General features: G+C 30.9%; 1 protein-coding gene across 5 annotated transcripts in view; it reads right to left on the reverse strand.

Moving 5' to 3' along the window:
* Window positions 1-13,731, reverse strand: part of Ssbp2 (single stranded DNA binding protein 2) — a 356,243-nt gene that overhangs the window by 8,407 nt on the left and 334,105 nt on the right. For 4 of the 5 annotated variants that reach the window (XM_047556868.1, XM_047556870.1, XM_047556867.1 and 1 more), the window contains 4 exons: window positions 11,466-11,536; window positions 9,322-9,400; window positions 6,655-6,683; window positions 67-165 (listed from right to left, as the gene is read on the reverse strand). In XM_047556868.1, the coding sequence (XP_047412824.1) occupies window positions 67-165; window positions 6,655-6,683; window positions 9,322-9,400; window positions 11,466-11,536 (278 nt within the window). The remainder of the gene's footprint in view (window positions 1-66; window positions 166-6,654; window positions 6,684-9,321; window positions 9,401-11,465; window positions 11,537-13,731) is intronic. The other variant, XM_047556869.1, reaches the window with a different exon arrangement.

A 13,731-nucleotide genomic window follows, 5' to 3' on the forward strand; every position in this document is an offset into this window, starting at 1 on the left:
TTATTCTAATAGAAGAGCTTCAGACATAAAATCCAGATAGAATAATATGGTCAAGGGAATACTTACACTCTCACTCTGAAAAGGATTTAAGAAATTTCCCCCCATTTCACCATCATCCCTTGGAGTGCCCGGTTGATTACTCAGGCTCATATTATTGGGAGAATTCTGTAAACAAGATTTAGAAAACAAGGCATTGTTGAAGATTTTAATTTCCCTCTTGCATTGTACTGTTTCAAAAATTGAATCTACAGCAGCATCTCTAAGGACAAAGCAGACTTATAATTTTAATCTTAGACTTCTACAACGTAGGCTAGTTCATTCTTTGCACCTTGGCAAGTACTAATACTCTCCCAAATGAAAATTTAAAAACAAACAAACAAACAAAAAAACCTCAAAATAACTGACAACAACTATTTTCTTAGCCTCAGAATCAATATTTATTCAATTTTCCACCCTCAGTTTATAGAGTTCCTAGAATTCTGGAGAGTTTTAAAAATGTTCCCAGCAGGGGTACGGTGAAAACAGTGCACTCACAGATAAGCATGGTGGAATGACAATTCCCTTAGTAATATCGCTAATCAAACTTTGAAAGGTCACTGCTGTAATAAGCATACCCTTTAATTCTACATGCAGTTTACAGATACTATTCAAACCATAAGGAAGAAAGGACGATAGTTAAGAACTGTAGTTAAAAACAAGAAACACCTTAGGATTTGAGAAGTAATTATGTGTCTTTAGAGGAAAATAAGGCTGAAAAGTAAACTGCTTTTGAGTTTTTTCTTCTCATTAAAAGTAAATTTACTTTGGAACTTTCTTCTAAGATAAAATAGCTGCTATTAGCAATTTAATCAAACATGAAGTTAGTAGTACATTACTTCATATTTTATTTAAATTTATTAGTCTCATTATTACTGTGCAATTTGAGCCATGAAAGAATATCTGATACTCCACTTCAATAGGAAAGATAGAATTACAATGGCATATAAATCATGTTTACTCGATATTACAACTGTGACCCAAGGGACTCCTTTCAAGGTGCAATTTACTAACTTATTAAAAAAACTTCAGTGTTAAACATTTTTATTTACTATTTAAAATCGAAGAACAATTTTAGATTTTTTTCTTAGGCCACTGCCATTTTATATTCTGTTTTGGAATAAGTTTTTATATTTTTTTAAAGAAAATTGCTCAGAGGATTTTGATTTAACTAAAAAAAGGTATATCACAAACATTAAAATTTCATGAATGAGTTATTCCCAGAAGAACAAGTACTTTATAAGAATATGGTTAAACTGTAAAGCAGAGGCAGGTAGATGAGCTGGTGGAAATATAGCTTGTATCTTGTCTTGCTGTGCACCCCACAGGGAGGATCTAAGAACAAGGATCCTCTGAAGTCCATAGGAACTCTATATATCAACGAACCCCAAGGGCTTGGCAACCGTACTTTTATAGCATAAAGAAGTTCTATTTTTTTTGACAATTTTTTTTTCTGAAAGTGTTACACAAGCATATAGAAAATTAACTGTTCTTTGAAATCAATGTGGGTAACTTTAAAAATTTAAGTAAAATTTAACTAATTGCATCATTTTATAATCCATTGTTATTAATCAAATAATATATTTGCTTTGAAAACAGGAATATAATGTTGACTTAGCTCAAAAAGGAAACTAGACTTATATAAGTATTGTAAGAGTTACCCCAAATCTGTCTTTTTTGGCAGACAGATTTCTGTCATTTTATACCTAATAGAGAAATTGTTAATATTGGAATAAAAATTAATCTAACAAACATTTGAGAAAATTTAAGGTTGCACCTGGAAGTTGTATACTTTTACACATTGTCAAATAAATATATGAAAGGAGCCATCTGCAGTCTTATGTGACATCAAACTTCCAGCAGCACATGAGATGCCTTGAAGGAGCAGGGCAGCCCTGATTAGTTGGGTGCTTCAGGTCTCTGTTGTATTTTTGTGATATATCATCTCTTTATTTATAATTTGAAATTTAGCTGACTGCAATTATGATTCCTGAGTCGAAGTGCTGATTTTAAATATTTAGAATTTGAATGTAACATTGCATTTTCAATAGTTAAATACTTACAAAATACTTCCAGGGTTACTACTCCTGTTTTCCATGCTCTTCAGATGGCTCAGCCTTATACTCTTTTATTTTGGAAGGGGGAAGGGGACAATATATAAGGATGTTGAGAGGAACACTAAAAGGACATAATCTATAAAACTAAGATAATATTATTTCTGAAATTTAGTCCTATTCAGCCCACTGGACCACATTTGAAAAACATTGAAGTAATAAGGACAAAATGTTGTTTTGTTTTGTTTTGACCTGAAGTAATCTTTACAAAATGTTGTGAAAGCAACAGAAGTTTCTCAATGGGGAGTCTTAAGGAAACTATGCTGTCCACAGTCATTGAGTGATGTGATGAAGAGACAGGCTAAAGAGCATATTCAAGTTTGGCATGTGAGGAACAGCTAAGACAGTGAGTGGTACGAAACCCAGCTCAGGACTGGTGATGATGGCAGGTGGCAAGAAACTGTGCACACATCATCTAACTGTGGCCACATTTTTGTGCTGTGTCTCCAGTGGACTTCATAATCAAGGCAAGAATATGCACAAAAAGAATTAGGTTGGTAAGAAAGGCAGTACAATCATTTGAGAATATAATTAGAGAATAGGGAGCAGAGAATAATAATGGTAAAGATTATTTTTAGTTATAATAGTCACATTAGTTAAATTTCTTATTTCAGTTGATGTGTGCTTTATTTTGTACTTATGCTTTAGAATTTAGCTTGATAAAATATGGTTAGGATTTACTAGTTCCACCTTTGAAGTATTTATTACATTCTCATTTATCCTTTTCTTACTCAGGAGTTTTTCTCTTACCAAAGCTATGATGTTATATAGAAATGTGTATATGTGTATGATAGACATAAATAATATACCACACACATAACTTCCTCTGAATGCCATTTTATCTCTTTAGACTCTCTGATCTATAATTTTACCTTGTGTTTTTTCATATCCTTTCTTAGTTATTATGCCTTCTTCCATCCTCAAAAATTGTTCTAAACCTTTTTAAACTCTTTAAAATTTGATTTTTTTCAAATTAAAATGTAGGTTCTTATAGAAACTTTGTCTCTACTTTTAATTAAAATAAAATAATATTGACATTAAGGTCTTGGGAAGTCGATTTTGAATTGATTTCTCACAGGCTGCCAATAATGAGCTTTCGGAGTGTTGTTCTGATTCTGCTAGCCCCCAAAAGGACAAACAGCCTATTTTCCCAGTGGGTACAACTGAGCTAGAACTGGGGTCAGCCCCCCTGAGATGATGCTGGAGATCCATCATCCAGGCCCATCTAGCTCTCATGTGCTATCTCTAAATGGAACCAAGTTCTCGAGGTCAGAAAGCTACAGGTTCAAAAGACTACTTTGATCATTTACTAAACATGATATGACCATTCCTTTTCATATAATATTTTTACTTTAAACTAAAAAATATAAATATGAAATAGCTTAATGTGAACCACAGAATTTCTGTAGGTACTTTCCTTCTAAGAAAACAAATCACATGCTTCTCTCCACCCCTAATCCCTAAAACAATACCAAAGGAAAATATTTTCCTTCAATTGATTAAATGGGTGACATTTTAGTTGCAGAAGGGATCAAAAGAGTTTCACATTTCATTTTTAAAAGACTCCTAAAGACTAATTCTGCATTTTTGAAAAAGATGTATACTAATTTTATAGGAAATTTTCAACTAAGAAATAATTTTGAAACTCCTCATGTGAAGTTTGAATTCATTCTGACACTGAAGCAGTGCTGTCAAACTGCAGGTGACAATGTGTATTTCTAGCCTTTCCCAAAAAACATTGTATTAACTAACAAGAAGACAGATATTTTGTGCCCATATAGTACTTTATAGCCCTTAGCTCGGTTTTTGACAATTTTATGACAGGGAATGAACTACATGCTCTATTTTATAGGTAAGGAAACTAAACCTAGGAGAGTTTAAGTAACACATTCCCAACACATATAAGTAGTAGAACCAGTCTTTATTTAGTATTTTTCATTTATCTCACATATAAAATGGACAAAATAGAATATATATAATTTTAAAACTAGATAAAAAGAACTGAAGTAGTAATACAAGCAATGTTTAAAAAGGAAGTAAGAGTTTTTTAAAATGCAATACTGGTGCTTCACAAAATGCAGATTTAACAAGATGTAGCTAGAGACCTGAGAGGAATTATGAACACAATTACTAAGCAGGAATAGTTTGAGATTATCTTCTGAGTCAATCAATAGAGATTAGGAAAAGAATAGGGTGGAAATGAATGAGACCAGGAAAAAAAAAGAGGAAAGAGGAAGGGAAGAGAAAGGATAGTTGTAAATGTGTTGGAAAAGGAAGAAAGATGGGAAAAGTGGAGTTAATGACTGTTCATACTTCAGAGTTAGAGACTGAAAAAATTAGGCTGTGAATGGACAGAAGTAGAGAGAAAAAGGACAGGGAGTGGGGAGTATACAGTATGCACAATGCTGCTTCTGAGAGAAAAGTGACTAGAGTGCCACAGACACTACGTGGTCCCATCACCCTGAGGCAGCCAGCTCAGACCACAAAGCCAGTGAATTCAGAGTGAGGGCAATGCAAAAATGAGTTGCTCAGGAGTTCATTTGAAGGTAAATGCAAATTAACTAGTTATTTCTAGTACATTTATAAGTGACTTGTTTACTATTTGGGGGTAATTCTAATGTTAAGTGTATATGAACTTCACTTTGTAAAAGTTTTTCCTGACCCTATTTGTTTGATCTCCCCAGTTACACTGAGTTTCTTCAGATGAGAGACCATATCTTGCTTAGCTTTGGATTTTAAGAACCCAGCAGAATGCCTTGGTGTATTGACATTTACTGAATGAAGGAATTCTTGTCCAGTTGAGGACAGAGAGTATGTTTGTATTTAAAGAAGACTTATATGTCTCTTTAGAGTGTGCAAGGCAACACTAGTACAGAAAAGTACACAATGGATGGCCAGTTAGTGATTGGAAAATAAACAATATATCATTAGGCAAGGGAATATTCACAGTGGGCACAATATAGTGGGAAAACCTTGTGTCTAGGAATAGGAATGGCAAAATAAGAATAGAAGGATGGTAATATATCTGATATGAGGGCAGATTAAATGGCATTTAATTAATCATTATGATGCTTTTTAAAAGTTTAAAGTGCTTTATAAATTACAAAGTACTTTCCATATAGAATTTTGTTTATATAAATCTAATGTAAAAGTTTATGAGTTATTAGTGGAAATTTTAGGAATGTGCCAGATAGCAATCTAGGTGATACCACTTTTGTATAATTAAGAGTATCTCTAGGTAAGTGAATATGCTTCTCAAATATGATATTAGAAATTTTGCTGGTTACCATAAAGAACAATTCAGCTAACTCAATTGTTAGAATTACCTGAAATGGCCCAATATAGTCATGGTCACCTCACTTGCAAACGCACCTCCCAGACAGAAGGTTCTAATAAAATTATACAGGGAATATCATTTTGAAAACAGGTTTTCTGAATACTATTTCTCACAAAGATAAGCTAGTACGCACTACAGATATTTATCTATTTTTAGGGGGGAAAAAAGCGACCTTTTGGATTGTTCCTAAAAACAAACATTCATTGTACCTATAGAATTTGTGAGACCAAGTAGCCAGATAATACAGGTACAAGGTCAGGATTACAATTTAAAACATGTTTTGAGGTTGAAGTTTTAATTCAAATTGTTTTGTAGTTCAATCTTATTTTATGTACCTTGTCATTGGAAATTTTATATTATTACACATGAATACAAATTAGAAATAGAATTAAAAGCAAAGTCACCCTTTAATGAATTTTTCTATTTACTGATAAAAAGCAGACTTCTAAGCAAGTCATTCTAGTGCTAGTAATAATTAGTTCTTATCAAGTATTCTAAATATACTTGACTCGGAGAGCTATTTTAAATTCATCATGACCTAAAAAGTATTTAGGCATTATTCTTCAAAAAAAAATTAAGGCATTTTAGTAAAGGATTAATTTTAGATCCTCAGACTATTGAAGGAAGAGAAATGCAGACACATACACTTTCCTACTTGTAATATAATTTTCCTCTAATTACTTTCTAACTATTTTGGGGACAAGAATAATGATTGCATATATCAACGTTGCCTAATGAAGGTTCGAGAAAGCAACTGAATGTATGAAGGCAATGGCCTTCTAACATGTATAGCCACTTTTTCAAGTTTACCTCTTCTCAAAGTATTTTAAGCACCTTTATGTTTTCAAAATATTATCTAAACGCTGTCATTTTACTTTATGAATGTGTAACATCACATTGTGATTAAACTGGTTATTACTGTGTGTAAATTAATTCTGTATAATTGCCCTATATATGAATCTTAGTCTGCTTAGGAACATTCTTAAAAGATTTCTTTTACCCTTTCCCACAAATTATATACATTAATATTTTAACTGCCAATTAATCATACCTGTACTTCTATTTTCAAACTTTTGTTCAAGAACAAAATTCAGTTACTCTAGTAATCTTTGAATTCTATGTGGAATAAAATGCAGACAAAAAAAACACAGAATATATAGTACTCACCTTGGAAATACTGTCCATATCTCCTGAACCTGAAGGAAAAAAATGAAAAGAAAGTCTTTAATAGGTAAGAGATCATTTATAAATTAAATACTACTGTAAGGTATATCAGCAATATCTGATGGCAAATACAAGGAATTCTACCTCTAGTTCCCTATCATCTTTTTTATTGCAGAATAAATAAAATCATTGTTATTATAGATTCCTGAAAGTACAATACTAGAGAGATCATTTATATACCTTATTCAGATTGAACATAGTGGCACACACCTGCAGTCCCAGCTACTTAGGACAAGTTTGAAGTCAGCCTGGGTAACTTAGTGAGACCTATCTCAAAATCAAAATAATTTTTAAAAGATGGGGGATGAAGTGCTTGCCTAGTATGTGTGAGGCCCAGGTTTTTCTCTCTGGTAATGCACCCCCTTAAATTTTTTAACTAAATAGATTTTTTTTAAACTAAATGATGTATATATGATGTTACCTAGATTAAAATTTTTTAAAAATACATTTTATATATATCTATATATACCTCTATATATGTTTTCTGAAACTACTGTTTTTGAACCATATTTTTACTATTATTAACAAAAAACAAAGTATTCCTAATAATATTTAAAAGTTGATAGTAATCAATATTCATGGTCAAAACTTAAAACATCATATTTCAAAATATAATACTTTATTTTTATTTTGATTCTGGGAGAAATGAATAATCAATATTAACTTTTTTTCTTACATAAGAAATGGAATCATACATTAGGTAACAAATAACAATTAGATCTTTGCCAAAATATTAGTTTTATTCTGAACTATTTTATTTGCACAATTAATTATCCTGGAATAAAAATATTTTAACATTTTAATAGTATAGCATTTAATCAACATCACAAGGTTAGGGCATAATATTAATTTGAATTAAACAGGCACAATAAATTGTTACATATTGAACATATGCAGTCATGTATATATGCAAATATGTACAATAGTGTTCATTATAGAAAGTAATGAGCCAGTTGCCAAGTATACATAAAACTCTTCTGAAATTTTTATTCTAGCGAACAGCAAGACCTGTGTCATTTTCTGTGACTAATTCTACAAGTGAAAAGATTGGGAAGTGAATTGTTTTAAAATAAATTAGAAAACAAAATTCTGGAATAGTGCTATCTAGTTGGGTGTGGTGGTACACACCTTTAATTCCAGCTACTTGGGAGACTGAGGCAGGAAAATTGCAAGTTGGAGACCAGGGTAGGTATAACTTACCAACATCTTGTCTCAAAAGTAAGAAGAAAAAGAAAGGGCTGGAGATGTAGTTCAGTGGTAGAGTGTCCCTGGGTTCAATCCCCAGGGTTGAGGGTGGGGAATAGTGCTGTCCAGGAAGCTGGTGTGATGATGAAAACATTTCTCTGTGATGTCTATTATGATAGTCATTAGCTACTAGTGTCTGTTGTGTACATTGTATGTGGCAGTGTAACTGAAGAAATGAATTTTAAATTTTATTTAACTTCAAATTAGTCACAGCTAGTAGCTACTGTAATTAGTGCATGTTAAAAATAAACAACAGAACAAAGTGTGACTTTGAGGCAAAATTAGTATGAATCCTTAAAAACACTAAAGTCTATCAATTTGTTGCAATTTGCGAATAATTTCTGGATTACTGAAGTTACACAGTCTTTCAAGTATCACAGATTATTTCTCAATGTTGGGTGAGGGAGTGAAATCTATAGCTAGCTTTAATTGCTCATAGGCATAGTTAGTCTAACTTAAATAAAAGATCCTTTCTAAAAGAAAAAAAAAATTATCACAGCCTCCTACCCTCAATATTGACTTTTAAATTAGTTTATGTCACTTAAACATATATAGACATAAGATATATTTTTCTTTTGGTTTTGCATTTGTCTTGCATACAATTATAACATTATGCAATCTACTCAACTTTGTACCATTCATCTCTATTTCTCACTATTATAAAAATTTTTGTTCACCTTGTGGATATTTGGCTTCATTGGTAAGAAGGCATAATATATGAAGCATGTTTTCACCTTTTAGTTACATATTTGTAATCAGCTTTATAATGAAGACAATGTAAGCAGTGTTGTCTCATTCAGATTGTCTGGAATGTGATTACCAATTTTATTTTTAAAAGGAGATAAACATTAAAATACAAAAACAAAATTAAGAAATTTTTGCAGAGAGTTGAAGTTCCTTTTAGACTGTGTCCACAGACCTCTGGAGATAAAGAAACCAGTTGGGAGGATGCTGTAGTCCTCTGGGTGAGGCATACATCATAAATGCTCAAAGCAGCAATATTTCCTTTGTCATAAAACACTTAGACTTTCATGGATTAAAGTAAATGTCTATGAATATGAGCAAGGGTAGAACCACTCTTACATTTCTTATTTTCAAATGATTTCCAGTTATATTAACCAATATACCATAGATTGAGGTAAAAGTTCAAGTATTTCAAAATGAGGATCTGGATAGAATAATTTTGCAAACCATAAAATCCACTACATAAAATTGAAGTTTTTGTTTTGAATTTATTCTATACATTCTAAGAGTTGAAGTATCTCAAAATGAGTATCTGGATAGGAAAATTTTGCAAACCATAGAATCTACTATGTAGAATTAAGGTTTTGTTTTGAATTTATTCTATACATATAAAATCCTTACCTAAAGAGCCATTCATGTGATGTGACTCCATTCCTCCTAATCCACCCATGGGACCATCTGACCCAGGACCCATTGGAAACTATATTAAAAATGAAGAAAATGATTGTGATCATATTGAAACAATTTTATCTCAATTTTACAATATCTTTAACATTACAAGACACTGCCACAATATTTTCATTTTTAAGTTACAGAGAGTTTTTACTTGATTTTTTTCAGTCTTACAGATTCTCTAATTGAACTGTCCTGACCCTCTCATCTCATCTTCTCTATGCTCTGGAAGTTCAGACTAGTGTTCATTTATGTTCAAAATTTTCTTCGTAGATACCCACAACTAGACAGTCATGCAAATGAGAAGATAAGCATTCTCTCCTATGATACTGACAAACTTTCTATTATAAACTAAAGGTAGTTCTTAAGAAGATGTTAGATGTATTGGCTTATTAGGAATAATAATTCAACATCATTATGACAACATTTTTCTTAGCAGGCAATCTGTTCAAATGGACATAATAAATAATTTCATCTTACAGTGTGAATACATTTAGTTCCTTAGGGATAGCTGAACGTAGCTAATTCTTGGTAGTCTTAACTATGTCCATTCAATGACAATCACATACTCTATAGCAGTTCTATTTAAAATATTTTAAAGCAGTGGAATTCTTTTCCTTTTAAAGTAAAATATTAATTATTAGAAGTCTGGTACAAAACAGTTGTGAATAGATGTACTATGTTATAGAGTTGATAATGGAAAGTCAATGGCCTGCCCATTGTCTTCCCCTCATCTCCCTAAAATACTTCTGAGGAAACAGAGTCCAGTTTGAAGCCAAGTTATCTATAATTATCTTATGCTTAGAGTTAAGACAATTTGCTGAAAATACTTTCTCTTAAAAGTTCCCATGACCAAAGCAATCCTTCTATGGCACATGGTGCAGAATAGTGAATGTGGAGTGTGTTCATGTGTGGAAGTGATGGTGGTGGTTACCAATCATAAAACTTTTGGAGGATAAACTGCCATCATTTAGTACATAAATCTGAAACTACCATCACTGTATGGAAATATGGTGGATTTACCACTGTGAGCACACAAACCACATGCTTATAAGTTTTCCTAGGACAGTAATAATTTTGCTACCTAAAATTAAGTGTCTACAGTACTTTGATTAATTTTTAGTAAAATGAATTGTAATATATATGCCTCACTGATAAGCCAAAGATTGACTTTGAACTTAGCTATTATTCAACTTTTGTTAATAGCATAGTTTAGATCTGAATTGAGAAACTAGAGCCAGAAAGCCCAATAACCTGTGAATTTATTACGTTTGGTCTTTTTATCTGGCCCCACAGTGTTTTAATACATACCAACACATAAATATATATGTTTGGTCAGTTTAACATAAAACAAATGTACTTCTGATTTTTCTACAGTTTCAGCTACATGATATATACATATGTGTGTGTGTGTGGGTGTGTGTGTAGCATAATGTTGTACACATAGTCATAGCTATATTATATAATACATATTAATTTAATTTATTTAATTATATATTATCACTACACTTATTTATTTAGATTATAGTTACAACTATTACCTGCTATAAATTTTTGTTAACACGTGGGCCTGAAATCATAAATATTTTCCTATGCACTTTTTATAGGAAAGTTCATAATCATATTCTTCATTAAAAACAACCACATTCTTCTCATAAGGTTATCTCAGTTTCATATTTAAATCCTAGATTTCATAATCTAAACAAAAATGTGCATATGCAAATTCCTAATTTACTTTCAACTTTATGAGGATTCAGAAAAACACAATGAAAAAAATTAAATGATGCTAAAAATGAGATAAACATAAATGATTATACATAACTTGTCATTTTAAATAGTATTAATCATAAGTATTTGAGATAAAATGAAAGACAGCATTTATAATTATGTACAGTTTTTATATTTATATTTGTATAAAATGTTACATACATTGTATACTATTTTTTCTTCAATCCAGAGCCTAAAAAGCATTTTTCTGAGATCTAATAATCTCTTAGATAATAAAATATAAAGTTTAAATAATATTCAGGAAATAGAATGTACTGAGGTTGAAAGTCTTAAAATATATCCCCCCAAGGAAATATCATATTTACATTAGGTCTGTTAGGTCCAGGAGGTACTGCATTCATTAAAGTATACATGTTGTCTCCAGAATTGGTTGAATCTGAAACAAAATATTAATTAATTAATATCTTACTTTATAATCTATACCCAAGTCATCACAAAACATCAAAGATGATCTGGATACACATAGGTATTAAGAGTTGTAACCTGAGATAGTCATTACTAATAGTTGGAAACAAATATCTGGGTGTCTGACCCCGAAGCTGTCATTGTAGCTATCATGTACCTATCATATACCTATCATACCATCATAGGTATATGATATGAGAAATAGTCACTTCAGTAGTTCAGGTCAAAGAATTATTACTTTAACAATCTAAAAAGTTACAGCAAAATTTTTTTTAAATGTGGATATTTTTTTGACTTCTCTAAGCAATCATATGTATGCATATAACAAAAATCTCGTAAACTTCAGATTTGGTAGCTTTTAAATTTTCATTATTTCCTTAGGTTTCCTATATAAAAATTTTAAAAATAGGCCATTTTAGCCAATAATTAGTAAAAGCAGTAGGATATTCTGACTTAATTAAAAAAGAAAGAGATTAGAATAAAATTATGTAATTGAATTATATAATTGGAATGAAAAACTCTCGTTTAAAGTAAAAGCCAGATTTCTCTACCCAACAATTTTTTTGATAAAATTCCTCTTGTTCATTTTATTCTTGATTCATTGTAATAAAATAACTGTAGTGTATACCCATATAAATTTATAACATTTTAGAGCATTTCAAAAAGTTTACATGTCTATTAGCTAATTCTTACAATTAAAGAGTTTTCTTAAATCTAATGTAGTAGGTCTATTTCTTAAAACAAAAAAGATGTGTTTGAAAAAGATGTGTTTTGTATTGATCGAAGACAAAAGATAAAAAAATTTGTTTTCTTTGGGCAGTAACTATAGAGTGGGAAACAGAAAATTTGTTTTACTTTTATTGTGTGAATACTTAACACACATTAACAAGTTTATGATTTTAATGTGCATCATTTATAGAGTAGGTACAATGTAATTTATTGCTTATTTGACAACTGTGATCTATAAATCTCAGTATTTTTTTTTACTTGTAAGTGAGAACTTTACAGTATTTTTTAAAACTGAAATTCTCCCTCAGGATGACCCCTACTTGTTTATACTAAATGAGGTCCCAATCTACTTTTGTGGCCTTAATGATTTTCATGTTGTTATATACCTAGGCTATTGGTTCTTTCCGGCTTATGACTAAACTTTTCCATCTCTGAATTTTTGTTTTCTCTTCCTCCAAGCATCTTCTCCACAGTTTCCACCTACTGAAATTCTAGACACATTTCGAATGTTAACTCTTCTATGAATTTTTTCCTGGTATTTCCAAGTAACTGAGGCCTTCCCCACTAAAAAATTCTGCTTTAAATTACAGTTTACATATTGTCTTATTCTTGTCTTCTATTTCCCAGTAGGCTATAATAATCCCATCAAGATTATACACCTCATATAATTAATATTGGCTAACTTGGATTTAACTAATGGAATAAACTCTATCACATGCAAAGTCCTCTTTCAGAAAATCTTAGATTGTTTTTTAAACATATAAAAAATTTTCAAAGGGTGTTTAACTGAATTATTCTTAGTCTTGGTGAAAGGAAAAATGAGCTATATATTTTAACTATACAGAAAGGAGATACATTTATCATTTTTAAGGCCAATAGAGAATATAATTTCACCTGATAAAAAATAAGCATTAAGAGGAATAGGGTGTCTTTTTCTAGAAAATGCCTGACATTTTTAGTGAACAGAAGAACTTTACAGGGAAGTGAATTTTTGGCACTTATTTTGGTGCTAGGGGTGTTGACTTAATATTAGAGGAGTGACAGTGATCAAGAATGAATATATAAAGAGTTAAAAAGAATGCTAGGAAGATACACTGGTTGCAGTTTCTGACTTGAAAGTTAGTAGTGTAAGATTACCTATCACCTGCAATGTTTAGAGTTGCTCCAATTTTTCTTTAGCCTTGTAGTTAAGTGTTTATTAATCACATGCTACCTTCATAAATTAAACAATAACTTCATGATATAAGAATGTAAATGTAGGGAGATGACCTGTTCATATAATTCTAATAAATTTTATTTCCAGTGAAGATGCTTTGAGGATAGAGACTATGAAATATTTATGGATCTAGTACAAAGAATTAGTGAAGTAAATAAAAAATTTTAATAATATGCAAATTTGTTTTTAATGAAATTAAAAAGTTCAAGATTTAAAAATTA

This window comes from Sciurus carolinensis, chromosome 6 (assembly GCF_902686445.1).
Source record: "Sciurus carolinensis chromosome 6, mSciCar1.2, whole genome shotgun sequence".
Taxonomy (NCBI): domain Eukaryota; kingdom Metazoa; phylum Chordata; class Mammalia; order Rodentia; family Sciuridae; genus Sciurus; species Sciurus carolinensis.